General features: G+C 33.8%; 1 protein-coding gene across 2 annotated transcripts in view; it reads left to right on the top strand.

The window, feature by feature from the left end:
- The window catches only part of LOC126888070 (CKLF-like MARVEL transmembrane domain-containing protein 8), a 158,826-nt gene that overhangs the window by 99,321 nt on the left and 37,858 nt on the right, over positions 1 to 21,647 (top strand). For both annotated transcript variants that reach the window (XM_050656090.1, XM_050656091.1), the window contains exon 3: positions 5,731 to 5,913. In XM_050656090.1, the coding sequence (XP_050512047.1) occupies positions 5,731 to 5,913 (183 nt within the window). The remainder of the gene's footprint in view (positions 1 to 5,730; positions 5,914 to 21,647) is intronic.

The raw sequence follows: 21,647 nt of genomic DNA, 5'->3' as shown, positions 1-21,647 counted from the left end.
AGGCTGACACTGATGAATGTCTATACTGCAGACACCCGGACACTGTTACACATACGATGCTAGAGTGCAACAGATGGGTAGTAGAAATAAATAGAATGGAAAGAGAGACAGGTGTGAATTTTGTGACAGTGCGAGAAATGATTGAGAGAATGATTGAAAATAAAACTGGTTGGACTAGCATACACAACTATATCCGTGTAGTGATCAAGAAGAAAGAAGAGGAGGAAAAACAGCTGTACCAACGATAGGGTGAGAGAGAAATATATTGTGAGTAGAAAGCAGAGGGAATACGTTTTGACGAGAGGCGAATAAGTGAGATATATTGTATGAGACAGACTGTGGGAAAGAAGCTCTAGAAAAAAAAAGCCCAATCTTGGGACGAAAAAAAAGGGGGAACGGGGAAAATGAAGGGCCTCCTTGCTTACAGTCTGTGGATAAATGAAGGTAAAGTGCTTCGGAAGCGATGTTAAAGCGGCCATTCCACTTTCGGAGCGCTGGATGACAGAGGAGGGTCTGGTTTAGCAGGTAGGCATTCGGCGTAGCCTCGGCGACGAGAGAGCGTTTTAAAGCACCTCGGGAACTATCGCTGGTACTACGAAGAATGAATCCTGCACTAAGGTCAGTCAGGCGGCGTTCTGGACTGAGGTGTCTTTTGAAGATTCCAGACCCCCCCTCTTTAAAGACGAAAAAAAAAGACATATCTGCAGCGTCCTTAAACTATTATATTAACATGTAACATAACATAATTGTTCATATTTAAAGGGTTTTTACCTAAAACATTTTGGTGGCTCAGGCATGCTATTTTTTGTAAGTATGGCCTCTTGTTTTTTAAACCCCTGTCAACTTTTTAACTTTTTTTTCTCAAATAATTAGGTTATACTTAATTTTAGGGCTTTTAGAAACACTGATAATGGATTTCTTAATCCGAAAACGTTTTGTTTTAATGTGACCCTTATTTAGGATATTTTAAAATATACCTCCCTTTTACAATAAATCTAGTATTTTTATTTTATTTTACATTTGAGTATTAAGGATGCAGAATTCTGTTGGAATTTTATCTAGATAAGCGGGCAGGTGATGAAATCTAAAGCTGGCTTTCCAAAATTTATTTAATTTATTAACTAAAGTTCATTTTCTACTTAAATTGTGGATAATAAAATAGTAAATTGGATGAGATGCCACAAAGAAATAGCTTATAACAATATTAAGTTTTTTTAGGAAAAAATCCGCCATCTTGGATCCGATATTTTGAATTTTTAAATTGTAATGACAGATTCGGATTCAGCATAATCAAAAACAAAATAGAAACATTTCTGATCAAAGAAAAATGATGAATTCGCCGGAATTTTTAAAATTATTTATAAAAATGAGCTTTTTTTGTTTGAAAAATTATAAAAAAATTTGAAAAAAATAAATATTAGCGGCTAAGTCTGCGAGTAGATTTTTTTATTTTAACATAATATATTTATAAACTAACAAACAAGGTTTTAGAAAAATATAAGCTTCTTTGATTTTTTCCGAAACAATGCACGTTTTCCATTTACATTGACTCCCCTATAATATTTATGTAAATACTAAATGAAATGGCTAAGAATAAAAATCTAGACCTCAATAGAAAAATACACATTCAAGATCACGCGTCAATCAACATTGGCAGTTAACGTCTACACTACGAGACCGAGTACAATAGAAGCTGTCGTTAATTCCAACCAACTAGGTTTTCAAAAATAGATACGAGCTTAAGTGTACGGTAACACATTGAAAAAAAAAACCTTTCAACATTTTAACCACCTTCAGGTTGATCGTAGTTAATTAGTAGTAAATTCCAAAATTAAGCTGCTTGTCCATAGAAAACACAATTAATTAAACAACGATAAACAATAGGTACAGCATGTCTTTGATACCTTGTTTACTATGAATTTTGACGTTTATCATTTTCAGTACATCAGCTCAGCGCATTTGTTGTACAATTGAACCTCGATAAATCGAATTAATCGAAACCGAAGCCGATCCGGGTTATCGAAAATCCGGGTTAGTCGGTGGATTAATATAATAAATAAAACAGGTACACTTACAGATAAACTCCATTATAATTGCAAAAACATAAAATACATATTTTGCGCAGTACATCTAAATTACATACACTTATAATACTGTATCGTTTATTTCTTGGTAAAAACTTGGTCAAAGTGAAAAAATGTTTGTTTTGTCTGATGAAAATCGGTCCGGATTAGGCGGACTTCCGGGTTATTGGAGGCCGACTTATCGGGGTTCCACTGTATTTTTTTTGGTTTATTTGGTTTTTCATATTATTTAAACTTATAGTCTTTGTATATGTCATTGTAATTTTTATTTCTGAACATAATAATTATTGTTAGAACGACTAACTGTTGCTCTCTTAATTTGATTTAGGTCCGACAGTATTTATTTTTTACGCTAAAGCCGGGTCCAAACTATGTAAAAAAACATGTTAATTAACAAAGTTTTGTAACTTGTTACAGAATTTTAAATAAAAAAGTTTTAAAACACAGTGTTGTATAACATTTTTCTGGTTATATAGCATATTTTATGTTATCCAACAGATGTCAGTTAACATTAAAGAAAGTTAAAAAACATTGTTGTAAAACCACACCGCGACTGATCTACACTTAAAAACATGTTACTGAAACTCTGAAACATTTCTCTATAGTGCGCGAGCAGCAACCGTCGGAGTCATATCGCCTTGTTCGTTCTTAAGTGATTTTGCTAAATTTTTCTTTGCTTTGTTCACGTAGGGTTACTTAAGCGATGGAATGGTCGAAAGAACTGATTACTCATTTAATTGAGCTATTTCGTGAGCAACGAGTATTATGGGATTGCTACGGGATGAGCTACATTCTACATTTATAGATTTTAAAAACAGAAATAAAAAACACGACGCATGGACTGAAAGAGCCGTAGATCTGAAGAAGCGTACGCGGTAATGAACAATTATCAAGTAACATGAAAAAGCTACATGATATGGTGAATATGTAGCAATCACCTTGCGGAACCTTAACAGCAAATCGGTGAAAATCAACGCCAAATTTGACATAATTATATGATTATGCTATCTGGTGTACCTATCATTCTGAGGGAGAAAGAAATGTGATGATTATTATAGATATCTTTTATATATTTATATTACTATCAGATGAAGTGCTGACCAATGCTAACCACTCTTACCAATCTTATCTGTAGGTAGTTAAACGCCATACCACCATCAACGAGAATATATTATTTTTTGACCATTTCTTTTGAACGATGGTTTAAAAATCGTTTACAGGATTGAATAAAACTTATCGCGCGAAACTGATTTCTTATAAAATAAATGATATCATGGTTTACCTAATGATGATATCATATCTTGTTTATAGTATTGACACAAAGGGTTCTGTACAAACAAATTGCAGTTAAATTACTCCATAATTTGATATCCACACATTTTACAGAGTACGACCTCTCTTTTTTTAATGTAATGAGTCAAGTGGTGACTTAATATTATTAAAACTTTTAGATATTACACATAATTTTTATTATTACACAAATAACTTTTAGATATTATTAGACAAAATTAAAAAAAAGATAGCAAACGTAATATTCGTATTTTTTACTCATTGAATTACTGTTCATATTTCTAAAAATGGAATATGATTATTTTAACAATATGAATTACATATATGTGCGAAATGTGTAGCTATATTAGATTGTATCAAAAATTAAACACGTTTCAACGCACTATTCAACAATGGTCTCTCCTAATAGGATTTGTATCATTGTAACCCATTTATAATAGCATATACATTTGTAAATCTCCTGCTGAAAATAATCACAGATTTGTGGAGAACCAGATTGACTTCATCATAATAAACAGAAAATATCGCAATACGGTTGTATCCTGTAAAACTTATCTACGATCAGACATTCCATTAGACCACAACGTACTGGTGACTCTCACTCTTACTAAACTTCAACTACAAAAAGTAGTTAAGAAAATATCTCCAAGAGGTATTGACGTAAAGAAACTCAAACAAGATAGTTTCCTCGAATAACACGAGAAAAATAAAAACCCTACGAGAAAAACAATACGGCAATAATTCATAACAGATGCTATTTTAGAACTTATGAAAGAAATAAGACAACACAGCAATAGAAATTAAATAAAACACAATCATTTACATATAAGTAAAAGTTATTCTTGTTTTTCAGAAAGTGCATCTCTGAAAATTCTTTCGGGGTAAACATTGAAAATCAGAGGCTACACAAGGTATCCCTTCTTTTAATATTAAGAGCCTGTGATTCCAAACCATCCACTAAAACTGGTGTTGTTTGATTCCAATACAAACTTGCAATTATGCGAACGTCTCTGCTGTCCAAACCAATGTCTCTTAGAACTTCGATCAATATAGAGTGCTTTACACTATCAAATGCCTTTTATAAGTAAATGAAACAACAGTACATGTCTACAGATATCACGACATCTTTAAGAGGAAACAGTAGCGATCAACATGTAGCGAAAACGCGTTCCAAGATTGTGGCTGTAATTTTGAATATTTTTTTGAGATATTTGGCACACGTATTCGTAATGTAATAAAGAATGGCGGTACAGAGCCTAATTAGAAAAATATATTAATATGTGGAAATTAGGTACTCGGTAATTAAATACAATATTAAAAAAACGAGCCTGTACCGCTATTAAGAAGAACAAAAAAATACACTTTCTTCAAATAAACTTTTTTATCCGATGCCTAGATTTTGTGTCACTTTGGAACTACTAAAATGTTTTATTTCATTAGTAGTTCCAAAATGACACAAAATATAGGCATCGGATAAAAAAGTTTATTTGAAGAAAGTGTATTTTTTGTTCTTCTTAATGGCGGTACAGGCTCGTTTTTTAAATATTGTATTTAATTACAGAGTAATTTCCACTATATATTTTTCAAATTGGGCTCCGTACCGCCATTCTTTATTATATTACGAATACGTGTGTCAAATATCTCGAAAAAATATTCAAAATTACAGCCGCAATCTTGGAACGCGTTTTGGCTACCTATTGATAGCTACTGTATCACCCTTAAGCAAGTGCATTCATCCCAAACAATGTTTCTTTCGTTCCCTGTTACGGAAACCAAACTGTGTGTCACTTAGGTACCTATTCCTCGCATTAATTAAAGATACGGCCATGTATTACCTTCAGAAATGGCTTAACAACTTGATGGTTTTTGTGTTATAATGAGTACAGGTTTTTGCTGTTTTTTTCTTAGGTAGAGCTGTGAACACTTAATTGTCTGACTTTGAAGCAATAAATTATATTCACATGGTAGCCTAACATTAGATAGGTCTATTGGACATATCTATACTTAAGACGGCCATGATATGCATTTAATCTCCATAGAAACCATAGACGTATATATATTAACAACTTTACACATTGCTAAACCTTATACAAAAAAAAATTCAATACATATAATAAAATAGTTTGCTACCATGGATCCATTCCATTGCACCAGGATTTCGTTTTAACTCAGGAGTTTCATGGAAGATAATATGATAATACATTATTTTTGGGCTTAAGTGATATTAGTTTACCTAATAACGTATTTTTTCAATTTTTGCAACTAAAAAGTCTCTTCCATCTTAATCTTATAATCAATGAAATACAGGTCTATAAACTTTAAAGAAATTTAAATAAATGTATTTTTTAATTTTCAGATCCTTGGAATTGTGACTGTCGGAATCGTAGGTTACTATATCCATAGATATGGAAGATATGTCAACACTCCCGAAATATTCTTCCTACTTATGGCTGTGACATTCCTTATAGGAACGTTCCTACTATTAACATCGTGTTTGATATCTATTTCAACTGCATCTATCATCTCTAAAACAATATACGTAAGTTTTATATACTACACACGAATTGGTCATTTTAAAAGGACATATATATCCACTGAAGTACTTTTATTTTGAGAAAAACCATTTGTTTAATTACACAAATAGACCCGCATCAACCACTAAGGGTTATTAGCGGGGAGACATACACAAACAGTAAGATACATATATTACAATTCTCAATAATGTTAAATTCTCCTCTATTCGTCATGTGCAGCTATTATAATGCCGTAAGTATTTACTGCGATATATTTAACTGCAGTTTAAAGCAACTGATTTCTATGGCCAAGATCTACCTAGGTGATTAATAATTTATTTCTTTAGGTTCAAATTTAGTTTTGTAAAATTTTTGTTATATTATCAATACCTATGAATTACTAATATTTTATTTAATTTTTTATTTGTGTAATATTTTGTCCTGTAAATGGATTCTGTTGGACAATAAACGCTATTATTATTATTATTATTATGATTACATATTACATAAAAATACTTTATAATCTGGTATATAGTTTAGTCATTTTGAGATAACTTAATAGGGATTTAAGTTTGAAGTCAGTACACTTTTTAGATTGTCACTAAGAGCACACGCGATCCTTTCGTTCTGGTACACTGGACACTCGATAAAGACATGCTTCACTGTTAGTTGCGTGTTGCACTTGGTACACATCGGAGCCGCCTTCTGGTTGAAGATATGTTTGTGTGTGTGGTGTAATTAATGTATGTCCTATTCGGAGTCGGTTGATAATGACTTGGTCTTTTCTGTTACTTGGTACGATGAGTTTGGTTCCTACTTGACTTAGGCATTCTTTAAGTTTGTTGGTAGTCTGATTCCAAGTAGTTTGCCACTTTCTGTGGACATGGGCTTTGATGTTTACCTTGTGATCAGTCCAAAGTATTTGATCTATGATAGCAATACTTTTGTCGGTAGTTGCATTGCTTGCTAGAGAGTCCACTTATTCACATATGGGAAGGTACCCAGATGAAGGAAATATTTTTTTGTTGAGCCTGTAGATAAGATAATTTTTCTTTGATTTTGAGAAGTATAGCGTTAGTTGTATATAGCTGTTTTATCCCAAGTAATGGGCTCAATGAATCGGTGATAATAGGTCTGGATCCCGCGTATGAAAAAAAAGTTGATTAATAGCAAGCTGAAAATTTGTTAATAGCTTAAGGGTGTCTAGTCGGATAAACTTTGATATATGGGAACACTGTAACAGGGGCAGTTTTAATTGTGGAACAGGTTAAAAATTTGGAACGGTCACACCACGAAAGCGGCACATTTATTTTGTCCGACAGAACAGACTTAAACTCTCCGAACAGAGATTAAACTCTCATGCAAAAATCAGACTGCTATTTATCACCTGTCATAATTCCTGTTATTTGACATATTCTACATGTTCCACTCATTAAAACGCCCATTTGGTGATAAATAGCAGTCTGATTTTTGCATGAGAGTTTAATCTCTGTTCGAAGAGTTTAAGTCTGTTCTGTCGGACAAAATAAATATGCCGTTTTCGTATTGTGACCGTTCCAAATTTTTAGCCTGTTCCAAAATTAAAACTTCCCCTGTTTCAGTGTTCCCATATATAAAAGTTTGTCCGACTAGACACCCTTAAGCTATTAACAAATTTTCAGCTTGCTATTAATCAACTTTTTTTTCATACGCGGGATCCAGACCTATAATCACAAATTTGCTTTTATCGATAGAACCACATTTTTTCATTGCCTGGTGAATTGCCGTAAGTTCTCCAGTATATACAGAGTGGGCCAGAGAAAAGAGTCCACCCCGATATTTGGCAGTATTTATTGGATTTTAAGAAAATAAAAAAACAGATCAATTTTTGATCTAAGGCGGACACATTTTTATGTTACAAATATCTGTCATTTGTCAACTCCCTCCCTTCCACTTCCCCCTCCCCTTATTTTTAAATAGGGAATGGGGGTCGTGTGTTAGCTCATTTGAAAGGTTATTCAATTCTCTATTCAGTAATATCAATATTGACATAAAAATTTATACAAGGTGTCCAAGAAAAATTATTTTGAATTAAATTAATTGACACAAAAAGAAGAATGTATGTAATTTATTTAACTCAGAATACATTCTACTGCTGACAGAAAATATAATAAAATGTTTATTTGATAAATAAACACTGTTTGTTGCTTAAATTCAATATTCAACCTACCAAGAGGCAGATGGGTGGAAGCTTGAACATTGAAATTAAACGAAAAGCAGTGTCAATTTATCAAAAAACATTTTTTTTCTGTTTTCTGTCAGCAGTAGAATGTATTCTGAGTTAAATAAATTACATACATTCTTATTTTTGTGTCAATTAATTTAATTCAAAAAATTTTTTCTTGGACACCCTGTACAAATTTTTATGTCAATGTTGATATTACTGAATAGAGAATTGAATAACCTTTCAAATGAGCTAGCACACGACCCCTATTCCCTATTTAAAAATAAGAGGTAGGGGAAGTGGAAGAACACTGTTTAGTAGGTTACGTTGCTTTTGTTTTCTGAACTTCTGGCAACGTAATTTAGTGATAGGAGTTGCCTTCGTTGGCTTAAAGGAAGTTCATTAGCCAAAACTTGTAAGCTACTTACTGGACTAGTTCTTGTGGCACCTAAAACTAATCTCAGCCACGTATTTTGAATGTAGTCAAGTTTTTTTAAAGATGTTTTTTTAGCAGTATCGTAGCATAAACAGTCGTAGTCTAATTTACTTCGTATTAATGATCTATATAGAGTAAGTAAGGTTGTTGTATCAGCCCTCCAAGAGGTATTTGACAGCATTTTTAGTAGGTTAATTCTGGATTGGCAAGAACGTTGCAGATTCTTTACGTGGTTTTACCATTTTCAGTTACGTTCAAAAGAAAGTCCTAAGAAATTTATTTCTTCTGCCTGTTTCAGCATAACTCCGTTAAGTGTTAATTGAATACAGTGGCGGATCCAGCAGGATCCAACATCGTCAAGAGGGGGGCAGATTAGCTAAATTTCTATGAAAAATCATTGAATAAATGAAAGTTTTTAATCTTTATATATAACTTGGTTTGAGAGTGGGGACCGATCGTCCCCATCGCCCTCCCCTGGATCCGCCACTGATTGAATATTAGGATAGTTTTTTATTTTGCTAACAATTAAATAACATGTCTTTTTACCAGAGAATATGCAACCCATGTTTTGCGACCAGCTTTCAAATGTGCGTAAGGAAGTTTGCAATATATGTGATCCCAGAGTTACATTGTTTGTTTTTAGATGAATGACTAAGTCGTCTTAGGACGTAGGATTTAGAGTAGATCCTTGTGGAGTGCCATTTTGCAGTACTCTGGAAGATGTGAATCCATTGGTTCTAACTCGAAAAGTTCGTGTTTCTAGAAAATCTTCAATAAACGACAACATATGTCCTTGGACATTCATTCTTGAAGTGTTTTTAGTATAAGATGTCTCCATGTTGTGTCAAAAGCTTTTCTTATGTCAAAAAATACGGCAATAAGTTTTTGATTGCGCAGAAAAGATTCATGTACAGCTTATTCAAGGGTTATTAGATTGTCTGTTGTGGATCTACCCATACCAAAACCACTTTGTCTGATACTTATTAGGTTATTGTTTTCGAGATGCTATTTAGGACGATAATTAAGTATTTTTTCTAAAAGTTTGCAGGTACAGCAAGTAAGTGATATTGGACGATAGCAATTATTTGGATCGTCTTTTGGTTTATTATATTTAAGGATTGGAATTAAAGTTGCTTGCGACCATACATCAGGAAAGTCGTGGTGAATGAAAATATTTTTAAAAGCATCAACTAATATTAGTTTTGCATTTAAAGGAAAATTTCGTAAGAAAAGTGGGTGGATATCATCAGGTCCTGGCGTCGAATTTTTTGCACTTAAAAAAAATTCTAATTCCTGAAGACTTATGGGTTTGGTTATTGGATTGTCACTCTCGGTGATTTGTATATTTGACGACTCCATTAGTTTTTTATGTTCTAGAAAAGATATGCTATAATTCGAATCACTAGAATTAAGTTCATAATATATCTGCTAGTATTTCTGGAATGTCTTCTGAGTATCTATGCCTCGGAAGTATTTTGTTCCTTTTATTCTGCGAACTTTGTCCCATACGTTGCCTAAGGGAGTGAAAGGATTTATTGAAGTCACGTACTTTTTCCAACTTTCTCGTTTTCCTTTCTTGATCAATTGTCTGCTTTGTGCTCTGAGATTTTTAAACATTAAAAGGTTATCGATAGTTTTATGTTTCTTGTAAACGTTGAAAGCTTGTTTAGACAAAGTAAGTGCTTGCGCAATTTCGTTATTCCACCAAGGAACTGGTTGCCTTTTACTAGATTTTGTTTTTCCCACTGCGATTGTTGCTGCAGAAATAATAATATTATTAAATAATTCAAGATTTTGATTTGCGTTATTGGTTAAATTAAAGTTGTTTGTTTGTTCTTCTATAAGTGTTCGATACAAATCCCAGTCAGTTGACTTTATTTTCCATGTCGGGTGAATTGAAAAAGTCGATTTGTCATTAGTGTTATGTTTATTGTGATAGGGAAATGATCACTATCATATACATAGGCGTAACCAGGGGGTGGTTTTGGGGGTTATAACCCCCCCCTTTTGGATATACTTTGAGCTCTATACGCTTAACAACATTATTATTCCATACCCCCTAGAGACCTTCAAGTAGATGTAACCCCCCCTTAGGATCATCCTGGTTACACCTCTGATCATATAAATACCCCAATGTGTCCCAATATAATAAAGAAGCTAGCGACGGACTGCATAAAGAGAGATCTATCTGAAAAAGTACCGTTGTATGAATCGAACCTAGTAGATATGCCAGTGTTCAGTAAAACTAAGTTTAAATTGTCGATGAGATTGTGACAGTTAAAATCGCCTAATATTATTTTTGGGTGTGGAATTTGGTTTAAAACATTGCTTATGGTTTAAAACATTGCTTATGGTTTAAATCAGTAGGATGAGGTAAGTATACGTTGCAAATATTGATTTTCATTTTGTGGGTGACTGACACTGCAACTGTTTCCGCCGCTTGAGTGATCTGTAACTCGGTTTCTTAGAAAAGGAATATAATTTTTTAATGTCACATTTTGATGCTTAAAATGTGTCTCTTCTAGGCATATAACTAAAGGAATATATTTATAAGAAGCTTGATGGATTCTATATGAGTAAAATAACCATTGGGGTTCCACTGTAATATAAATGTATTATTGGTCATTTTAACTATTTATTTGAGAACTTGATTCGTAGTCAGTTTCGTCAGAAGAAGAAAGACTGCTTAGAAGTATGTAGTTTCTTCTTTAATCTGGTGATATATTTTTTTAAACTTTCATTTTGTGTTTGAGAATATAAGTTTAGAATTTCTTTTATTTCATCTCTTTTATTTGAATAATTTCTAGCAATAAGTTCAAGATGTTTTGAATGAAGGGAATTTGACAGAAAATCACATATTTCATAAAAAGAAAGTGTATAGGAAGGGCTTCTATTTTCAATTTTTTCTTTAATTTGATTGACAATAGGATAATTTAATTTGAATAGGATCTTGAGTTGTAGGCTTTTTATTTTTTTGTTTTTCACTAGTGGGAGGAGGTAGGTCATCTTCAAGGATTTCGGTAGAGGTGGAAATTTGTCTTTTAGTAACATCAGTAGCTTCAGAGATTTTTCTATCGCTTTCAATTACTGAATCTTGGGATATTTGTGGTTGTGACAAAATCTGTAGTTCTTTGTTTGTGAGGAAGTGGTTTGGTCGTATGTGGTTAATGTTAATTTGTGATTTAGTGTAGAGTTAAGTTCCGGTTCCTTTAATGTCTGGGTACCTTCTTCGTGTTCTTTTCGTTGTTGTTCTTCTAGCTGACTATATTCTTCATTGGCAGAGTTATGTATGTTCACTTGATGGTCAGTTTCCGTTTGATTAATTGGACTACTTAATGATGATAAAGAAGGACAGTCAGAATCTTAATGTCCGACCATCCTGCATCTGGAGCAGTTTAAACCGTCTATGGAAATGAATATGCCTTATGATGTATTGTCGAATGAGTCAGGAATTGATGCGTTTTCTAAAGGACTTATGAAGATTTGCCTCCTAAAGCTAAGCAAGTGGCTGCATTCCGGGTCTTGCATGCCTACTAGTAGAAACGTCATGTTGGAGGCGGATTTTATACCCATTGTTTTAGGCGCTCTTCAATTATGCTATTTGGTATAGTAGGATATACATTAGATATGGTTAATCTCTGGGCAGGGATTATTATTCTTCTACCTTCAATTTGGTTGCCCTCAATAATTACATATTTGTAAGAGCTAAGAAATTGGTCAACTATATATTTAGACGAGAGATAGATGCAGATGCGGTTGTTTGCGATTCTAGATGCCCTAATAACATTTTTGGGCTGTACTATTGATCCAACTGCTTTTACATATTAGAAAACTTGTATTCCTTGTATGGTTGAAAGTATGATACCTTGGTCTTTTGAAGGATGTTTAAAACTGTTTAATTCACAAGAGTAAGATATATGTGACGTAGCCGGTGTATTTCGTGAAGTAGTAGCTAATTCCGGTTCAGCCATCGTCCCGTTGAAAGTTTACATACGTTGGAACAGTGGATCTGAAGCCGGACCTGGCCACTTAACAAAATTGGACGGTAGCCTAATTACTTGAATTAGCAAAAAGTTGTTGTCGATAATCGATCAATTGGATTGAAATCGATAAAATATTTGTCTTTTAAACTTCTGATTTTACGGTATTATGGTTAGACATTAATAATGCAGTTTTGTACTCACAGAATCGTTGAAGTTTCAGTTCATTGTCACAGTTAACTTTACGTTGCAAACAGTATAAAAATTAAATTATATTTCAATTTTTAACTACATACTTGAATTTATAAATTTGTCAAGACCGATATGAAAGCTGTATGATTTGCTCGCTATCGGGGCCGGACAAAAAAACATTTTAAAAGCACTAGGTATATTGTTTTAGGGGGCAATTATTGTGGCTTGGTACAGTAAACCCATTTATCTTCAACCGCGAGGAAAACATACGACAAACGTTCGTTAAAGCGGTGCAAGTGACCTTGAGGATTTCAGTTAAATCTGTTCAGTTATACTTATTTATATAATATATGAACTCCATGAAAATGTTATTTTTGAAAAAAAATGTGGATATATGTCGATTTTACAATGACCTACGCATGCATACAAGTTGTGAGCTGTATAAAATAAATGCGTTTGTATGAATACCATACCAAGTAGTATTTTAGGGAATAGGCGCAAAATCTTGGTCCACTGCTATTTAAATGCATTCATTTTTTTTCGAATCCTGAGAAAACTAATAAGTATTTTAAAAAAATTTAAACGCCAAATGAAATATTACATTATTACCGAGAGCCGAAAGTTCCTGAAAAGTTATATAATGTTTATTTTAATAAGTTACAGAGGTGAAACAAAAAAGAGTAAATTTAGTGTGATTTTTAATTTTAAATATTTCATTAAAAGAAACTTTTTGTTTATTCTAGGGGACATTCGGCCCTCGGTAATAATGTAGTCTTTCATTTTGCGTTTAAATTTTTCAAAAATATTTATTGGTTTTCTTTGGATTCGAAAAAATGAATGCATTTAAATAGCATTGGACCAAGATTTTGCTATAACCCTTAAACCCCTTAACCTTAAGGATCCCTTAACTGAGAATGTAATATTATTTACTATTTTTATTGGGAATTAACCACAATTTTAGTTTAAAATACATTTATATTGACATTTCGATTTCCACTTGGGAAATCGTTCTCAAAATGCAGATTTAAACTGAAATTGTGGTTTATTCCCAATAAAAATAGTAGATAGTATTAAAATCTCACAAGAAAATAGCTTCAAAATAATATGAAGAAGAAAATAGGGAAAATAAATTTAGCAACATTATCTTTTTAGTAAATAGATGGTTTTGCTTGTTTTTTAAACCATCTATTTACTTTACTATCTTTACTCAGATTTGAGTAATAGAAAGTTCCTCTTCTGTCCTTTTCCTAGACGAATGAAAACAGAATGTGATTGCAAGGAGTCCTTTTTGTTTTCTATATTCGTCGTCTGCGGTCTTATAAATTGTAAAAGTCGCAGATTAAGGATGTACCAGAAAGAACTTTCAACACGAAGAGTCTCAGATTTAAATAACTATTTACCATTTTAATTTTATTGAGTGGTGAATTCTGCATTTGAGACTCTTCAATTTATTATCTTTTTAGTTTGATTTAGCAATTAGCCAATATTTGTCCACTGCTGAATGTAGGCCTCCCGTAAAAGTTTCCACCTATTTATATATCTTGAGCTTCTTGCATCTAATTTGTGGTGATGCGCTGTATATCATTCGTCCATCTAGCTAGACAGTCGCCATCCTCGGCTTCAATATGCCTCTTGTCACGGTCGCCATTCCAGAATCTTTCTGGTCCATGTATCATCCGTCAATCTGGCAACATGTCCGGTCCAAGCCCATTTAGCCATGACTATTCTTTAAACTCCATCCGTGACTTTTGTTTTTCTTCTTTTTTCTAGGTTTGGTACTTTGTCTCTGATGGTAATAGGTACCTAACATTGATCTTTCCATAGCTTGTTGTGCAACCCTTATTTTATTTATTGTTGCTTTTGTCAAAGTTAGTATTTCTGCATCATATGTAAGAACCGGTAAAACACATTGGTTAAAAATCTTCCATTTTAAACAAACAATCTACCAAAGGCAGCCCTTTGTAATTCAGTTGGCTGATTATCTCGGCATATGCGAATCTCATGCCCTATGTGTAAGCTATTTCCATTTGAATTTTATCGATGTCTACAAGGTTGGTCATAAATTGTGTCTTTGAGGTGTTAATTTCAAGATCAATAATTGTTTTGATGCTTCATAGAGCGTTTCCAACATTCTTTTAGCTTTATCAACTCTATCAGATATTAAAACGATGTCATCGGCAAATATTAGGTGATTCAGATCCTCTCTATTTTTATCAATTCGCATATCATCCTCTCGTTCCATTCACTTAACATAAGTATAATACAGTGTATCCACGGATGGGGTGCCCAAGAGGAAAAACTTTTTTATTTTCAATTTTAGCGAAAAATTGTCATTCGTGATAAAAAATTTTGCTTGTTATAAACCCCTTAAAACGAAATAAAATTCAAGTTTTTCAAAACCTGCTTAATTTTTTAGTCAATTTTATGTAAATACCTACCTATAAATTTTTGCACTAAGTTCGAAATCGTAACAATAATCTAGTGTTGCTAAGCTACAATGTAGTTTAGTAACGGTCAAGTCGTAACGCTTGACTGTCGAAAAGGATTGACAATTCGTAAATCATTTATTGGAGTTGACAATTGAAGATCTAAGTGGAAGAAGGGGTATGTTACAAAGCCTACCTTTTGAGATATGGGCAGTTACAGTTTTTATTCCTCTACTTTTATCACGAAAATATTGTTTGTGTTATTTGGCTTTATTTATATTGCTATAAGAAGTCCTTTACATAAATATAATGTTGATAATGTGTTTTTATTTTATTTTTAGTATTTTTTCTAAAAATAAATAAAAACTTTACCTTCTTCCATTAATTGTAGTTTGTATAACTATCCATTAACTGAATGGAATGTTGCATGAAATAATACTCTATAATCTGTTTTACAGAAATTTATGTAATTATTGAACACAAAATAATCTTCTTCTTCATGTGCCGTGTTCGATTATTGAGCGTTGGCTATCAAATTGGCTATAGTGATTTTGTTGATGGCAGTTCGGAAAAGGGATGCAGAGGATCTGTTAATAATCCATTCTCACCAGTGGCGGCGCCTGGTGTAAAGTATTGGGGTGCACATATAATATTAAGATATAAAAAGTCCTTGAGGCCCTATTTCCCTAGGTAAAATTTAAGTGTCGTTAAATTGAAAAAATCAAAGGACCTTTTTAAAAAATTACAATAAATAATGTATTTTTCCACCTACCTCTACCGAAAGTATACTTGTCTTGACCTGATTGTAGGGAGCCAAGTTGTACTTTTCCTCCCGAGGGAGGAAAAGTAAAAGTCACGTCATGGTATGTCATTGATGAAATAACTTATTGACTCCGTATACAATATTCTATTATCTATTACGTAAGTATCTATACATTTGACAGTTGACAGTTATACTGTACCTACTTAGTTTTAGTGCTCTAATAAATTTTGTCAGTTATTTACATAAATAAATTATTTAAAAATGAAAAAATTGCTTGATATTTGAGGAAGGTGGAAAAATCATATGTAGGTATAACATGGGAATAAAGTGCCTTTTCCTCCCTCGAATGATTACTACAGTACTTACATGTAAACTTCATTCTCGGGAGGAAAAGTAGCACTTTCCTCCCTTGTTATACAAATAGCTATTATTGACTTAAAATTATAATTTAGTGTTTAAAAATGTAACTTGCAAGTTTTGTAACGAAAGTCAAGTCGCCTGTCATTTTTTTAGATAAATTATTCAATAACCAATTCAGTAAAATTTTAAATTTCTTGAGTCATTCTTTTATTGAAAACATTGCGAGTGCTGTTAGTCGATCCTAGCCCATTGCCATTCTAAGGAAAGTTTTGGTTTTCATACGTTTTAATGCAGAGAAACATCGTTCTGTTGCAGAGAAACCTATAACAAGCAAAATATTTAAAAACTCCTAAAATAGTATTTCCAATTGCACTTTCATATTATTGAACGATGAGTATTATGGGATATGTTGTTCTTTAAACATCTTTAAATGACAAAATACATATCTACTACAGTCAAGGAAAAAAAAAAGGAAATGGATCGGCCACACTTTGAGGAAAGACCAAAACAGCATAGCGAGACAAGCACTTGAATACCAACCAGAGAGGAAAAGATAGAGAGGCAGACCAGACAACAGCTGGAAAAGAACAACAACGAGAGAACACGAAAAAATTGGACTAAGATGGGGAGAAATTAAAAAGAGAGCAAAAGATAGATGATTCAATAAAATTGTGTTTTGACTAGGACAGTTTTGGAGTAGTTCTGATTTCTTTCATTATATATGGGTTTTGGGCTGCTGAATCCGAATATGAGGTTTGCGGACAATTGCCGGAACTTTGAAAAAATCGCGAAAAAAGCGAAAAATTTCAGCTTTTTCCGCTTTTTTGCTCAAATCTCGAAAACTATTAACTTTTAGTAAATGGTCTGTTAACAGAAATTAAAGTACTTAAAATTATCTACAAATATCACTATTTTCTTTTTTTTTCAGACAAACCATTCGGTCTAAAGTACAAGTTGAAAATTGCCAATTTTTACTGGTCTCGGCAAAACCCACTTTTTACATTCCAAAATTTTATTTTTTATTAGAATGCTGTCATTTGATAAATTTCTCCTAGTTTTCTGTACAAATAATAAATGTTAGTTCATTGGTATGATATGTCTCTTGTGACAGCTTCCATGAGTCCATTCCGTCCTAAGAGGCCGGGAATGTCTCTGCTTTTCCCTTAGACCCACAGAAGATCAGGCACAGATGGAGTCACAGTTTCAGTTGGTGTGAACATTTCCTTCGGATCTGTTATCTTGATTTCGGATAAACCTTGAGGTTTTGTCCATTTAAAATGAATTAGTTGAACAGCTCCCTGACTTCCATAAACCTCAGGGGCGGGTTTCTTTTTTATCCGAGGAATGGATTGCGTAGGAGCTACTGCATGTTTTGGTGCAATACAAGAAATGCCACATATGACATGAAAAGGTCGATTGGTGGTATTCGTCGATTTTATGTACGTTAAAATCAGCATTATCGTACACCTGCTGTGTAAAGCACGTCAGGTCAATTTTCTGCGGATCGCCTGCAAATGCTGACCCAGGCGAACAGCTTCTGTATAGGATGAACAAAACCCCAAAGAGGAAACTGCATCAACCTATTTTCTTGAGCCGTACTTTTTGTAGAGAAAACGGCCAACCCTGCAAGGAATGGTGAGACCAACTATCTGGGGCTTACTGCCGCTACAAGACTTTGAGCAAGCACGTTGCTTATCTGGAAGTGTCAACAATCGCAGGCGATCCGCAGAAAATTGACTAGCCGTGCTTTACACGACAGGTGTACGAAAACGCTGATTTTAACCCTTTCTACGCCATGCCTTAATTTGCATGTTAGTCCCTCAATCCCAAAGGTTTTTTCATGCTTTAGAGTCCCATTGCCTTATATATACGTCGCACATAAATAAACAAATAAATGACCAAAACATGTTTTTTAATGAGTTTTTTTAACCAACTCAAACGTTTCTTTTTAAAAGTACTCATCAGAGAGCAAAACCAACTTGAAAAAATGTAACGTAAAAAAAATAATTTAATATAAATTAACATTAAAAGTTTTCTAAATGGCGACTCGATTCTAGTTTTCTGTTGACCTAGATATCAAAATATCAAAAGGCACCGCTGGGAAAATATTCCAAAAATGCGGTTCAGAGAAACTATATGAAACGAGTCTTTGTACTCTCATACAGAGTATGGCATTAGTAAAAATACAAAAATAGACGGTTTAGTTTTGATTTAAATCTGTCTCCTGCCATCCCCCGATAGCGCTATTTCTAGGTCTACCTTTTGTCAAGGAGGCTATGCAAGAAGACAAATTTAAATCAAAACTTCCGTAGTTCTCGGTATACAATAAAACTATTTATACCATAGTACAAAGACTCGTTTCATATAGTTTCTCTGAACCGCATTTTTGGAATATTTTCCCAGCGGTGCCTTTTGATATTTTGATATCTAGGTCAACAGAAAACTAGAATCGAGTCGCCATTTATTTCACTTATTCCCCGTTAGAGGGCGTTCTAACCTTACTCCGGTATAAATAGTTTTATTGTATACCGAGAACTACGGAAGTTTTGATTTAAATTTGTCTTCTTGCATAGCCTCCTTGACAAAAGGTAGACCTAGAAATAGCGCTATCGGGGGATGGCAGGAGACAGATTTAAATCAAAACTAAACCGTCTATTTTTGTATTTTTACTAATGCCATACTCTGTATGAGAGTACAAAGACTCGTTTCATATAGTTTCTCTGAACCGCATTTTTGGAATATTTTCCCAGCGGTGCCTTTTGATATTTTGATATCTAGGTCAACAGAAAACTAGAATCGAGTCGCCATTTATTTCACTTATTCCCCGTTAGAGGGCGTTCTAACCTTACTCCGGTATAAATAGTTTTATTGTATACCGAGAACTACGGAAGTTTTGATTTAAATTTGTCTTCTTGCATAGCCTCCTTGACAAAAGGTAGACCTAGAAATAGCGCTATCGGGGGATGGCAGGAGACAGATTTAAATCAAAACTAAACCGTCTATTTTTGTATTTTTACTAATGCCATACTCTGTATGAGAGTACAAAGACTCGTTTCATATAGTTTCTCTGAACCGCATTTTTGGAATATTTTCCCAGCGGTGCCTTTTGATATTTTGATATCTAGGTCAACAGAAAACTAGAATCGAGTCGCCATTTATTTCACTTATTCCCCGTTAGAGGGCGTTCTAACCTTACTCCGGTATAAATAGTTTTATTGTATACCGAGAACTACGGAAGTTTTGATTTAAATTTGTCTTCTTGCATAGCCTCCTTGACAAAAGGTAGACCTAGAAATAGCGCTATCGGGGGATGGCAGGAGACAGATTTAAATCAAAACTAAACCGTCTATTTTTGTATTTTTACTAATGCCATACTCTGTATGAGAGTACAAAGACTCGTTTCATATAGTTTCTCTGAACCGCATTTTTGGAATATTTTCCCAGCGGTGCCTTTTGATATTTTGATATCTAGGTCAACAGAAAACTAGAATCGAGTCGCCATTTATTTCACTTATTCCCCGTTAGAGGGCGTTCTAACCTTACTCCGGTATAAATAGTTTTATTGTATACCGATAACTACGGAAGTTTTGATTTAAATTTGTCTTCTTGCATAGCCTCCTTGACAAAAGGTAGACCTAGAAATAGCGCTATCGGGGGATGGCAGGAGACAGATTTAAATCAAAACTAAACCGTCTATTTTTGTATTTTTACTAATGCCATACTCTGTATGAGAGTACAAAGACTCGTTTCATATAGTTTCTCTGAACCGCATTTTTGGAATATTTTCCCAGCGGTGCCTTTTGATATTTTGATATCTAGGTCAACAGAAAACTAGAATCGAGTCGCCATTTATTTCACTTATTCCCCGTTAGAGGGCGTTCTAACCTTACTCCGGTATAAATAGTTTTATTGTATACCGAGAACTACGGAAGTTTTGATTTAAATTTGTCTTCTTGCATAGCCTCCTTGACAAAAGGTAGACCTAGAAATAGCGCTATCGGGGGATGGCAGGAGACAGATTTAAATCAAAACTAAACCGTCTATTTTTGTATTTTTAAAAGTTTTCTTTTGTGCGGTACTCCTCAAAACATGACACTACGCAAAGGCCGACTCCGCATCTTGCACACATGTATCTCGATTGGCTTATTTTTTTTTCTGGTCTCTTCTGTGGCTACAAACGCTTCACCTTCTAGCAGCTACCTATAAGCGTTGCCACCAGTACTACAATATAGCATATGTCTAAAATATGTGAACAAATATATACGGCAATGGGTCCGCATGACCTGTCTTAGGTGCCAACATTTTGAGGCTTTGTGAACAATAAATCTAATATTTTCGGACATATTTCCATGGCATTGGGACACCAATGAGTCTAAAATGTTATAAGCAATGCATATTTTCGGCTTTGGTAAATTGAGATCATAACACCTTGAACGTATATATATACGGCGGCTGGGAGTACTGATCCACTTTTTCAAAAACATATATATGCAGCGTTGGGACAGAAAGGGTTAACAATCGACCGATATCACACTTTTTACGTCATGGGTGGCATTTCTTGTATTACACCAAAACATGCAATAGCTCCTAACCAATCCATTCCTCGGCTAAAAACTAAAACCGCACCTGAGGTTTATGAAAGTCAGAGAGCTGTTCAACTAATACATTTTGAAAGGACAAAAACTCAAGGTTTATCAGAAATCAATATCCGAAGGGAATGTTCACACTAACTGAAACTGTGACTCCACCTGTGCCTGATCTTCTGTGGCTCTTAGCCCGGCCGCACATCAAAGAAACATGAAACGTAAATTACGTTTCATGGAAATAAACCACTGCTAAACAAATATACGTCCGGCCATTTATGAAACTCTCCGAAAATAAAAATGTGTCATGAGCATGAATCACACTAGTTTCATTCATGGACCTATACGTCCATGGTTTCATTGGTAGGCGGACTTTGAGATTTATTTAGCAGTGTTTTAGTTTCATGAAACATGTTTTTCGTTTCATGTTTTTCGTTTCATATGTCTTTGGTGTGCGGCTTGGCTAAGGGAAAAGCAGAGACATTCTCGGTATTTTAAGATGGAATGGATTCATGTAAGCTAGGAGAAGAGACATACCATATTCATATTATGAACTAACATTTATTATTTGTACAGAAAACTAGAAGAAATCTATCAAATGACAACATTCTAATAAAAACTAAAGTTTTGGAATGTAAAAAGTGGGTTTTGCCGAGACCGTTAAAAATTGGCAATTTTAAACGTGCACTTTAGATCGAACGGTTCGTCTGAAAAAAAAAGTAAATAGTGATATCTGTAGATAATTTTAAGTACTTTAATTTCTGTTAACAGACCATTTACTAAAAGTTAATAGTTTTCGAGATTTAAGCAAACAAGC

This window comes from Diabrotica virgifera, chromosome 7, assembly GCF_917563875.1.
Source record: "Diabrotica virgifera virgifera chromosome 7, PGI_DIABVI_V3a".
In the NCBI taxonomy this organism is placed as follows: Eukaryota; Metazoa; Arthropoda; class Insecta; order Coleoptera; family Chrysomelidae; genus Diabrotica; species Diabrotica virgifera.
This window is presented reverse-complemented; position numbering and strand designations above follow the sequence as displayed.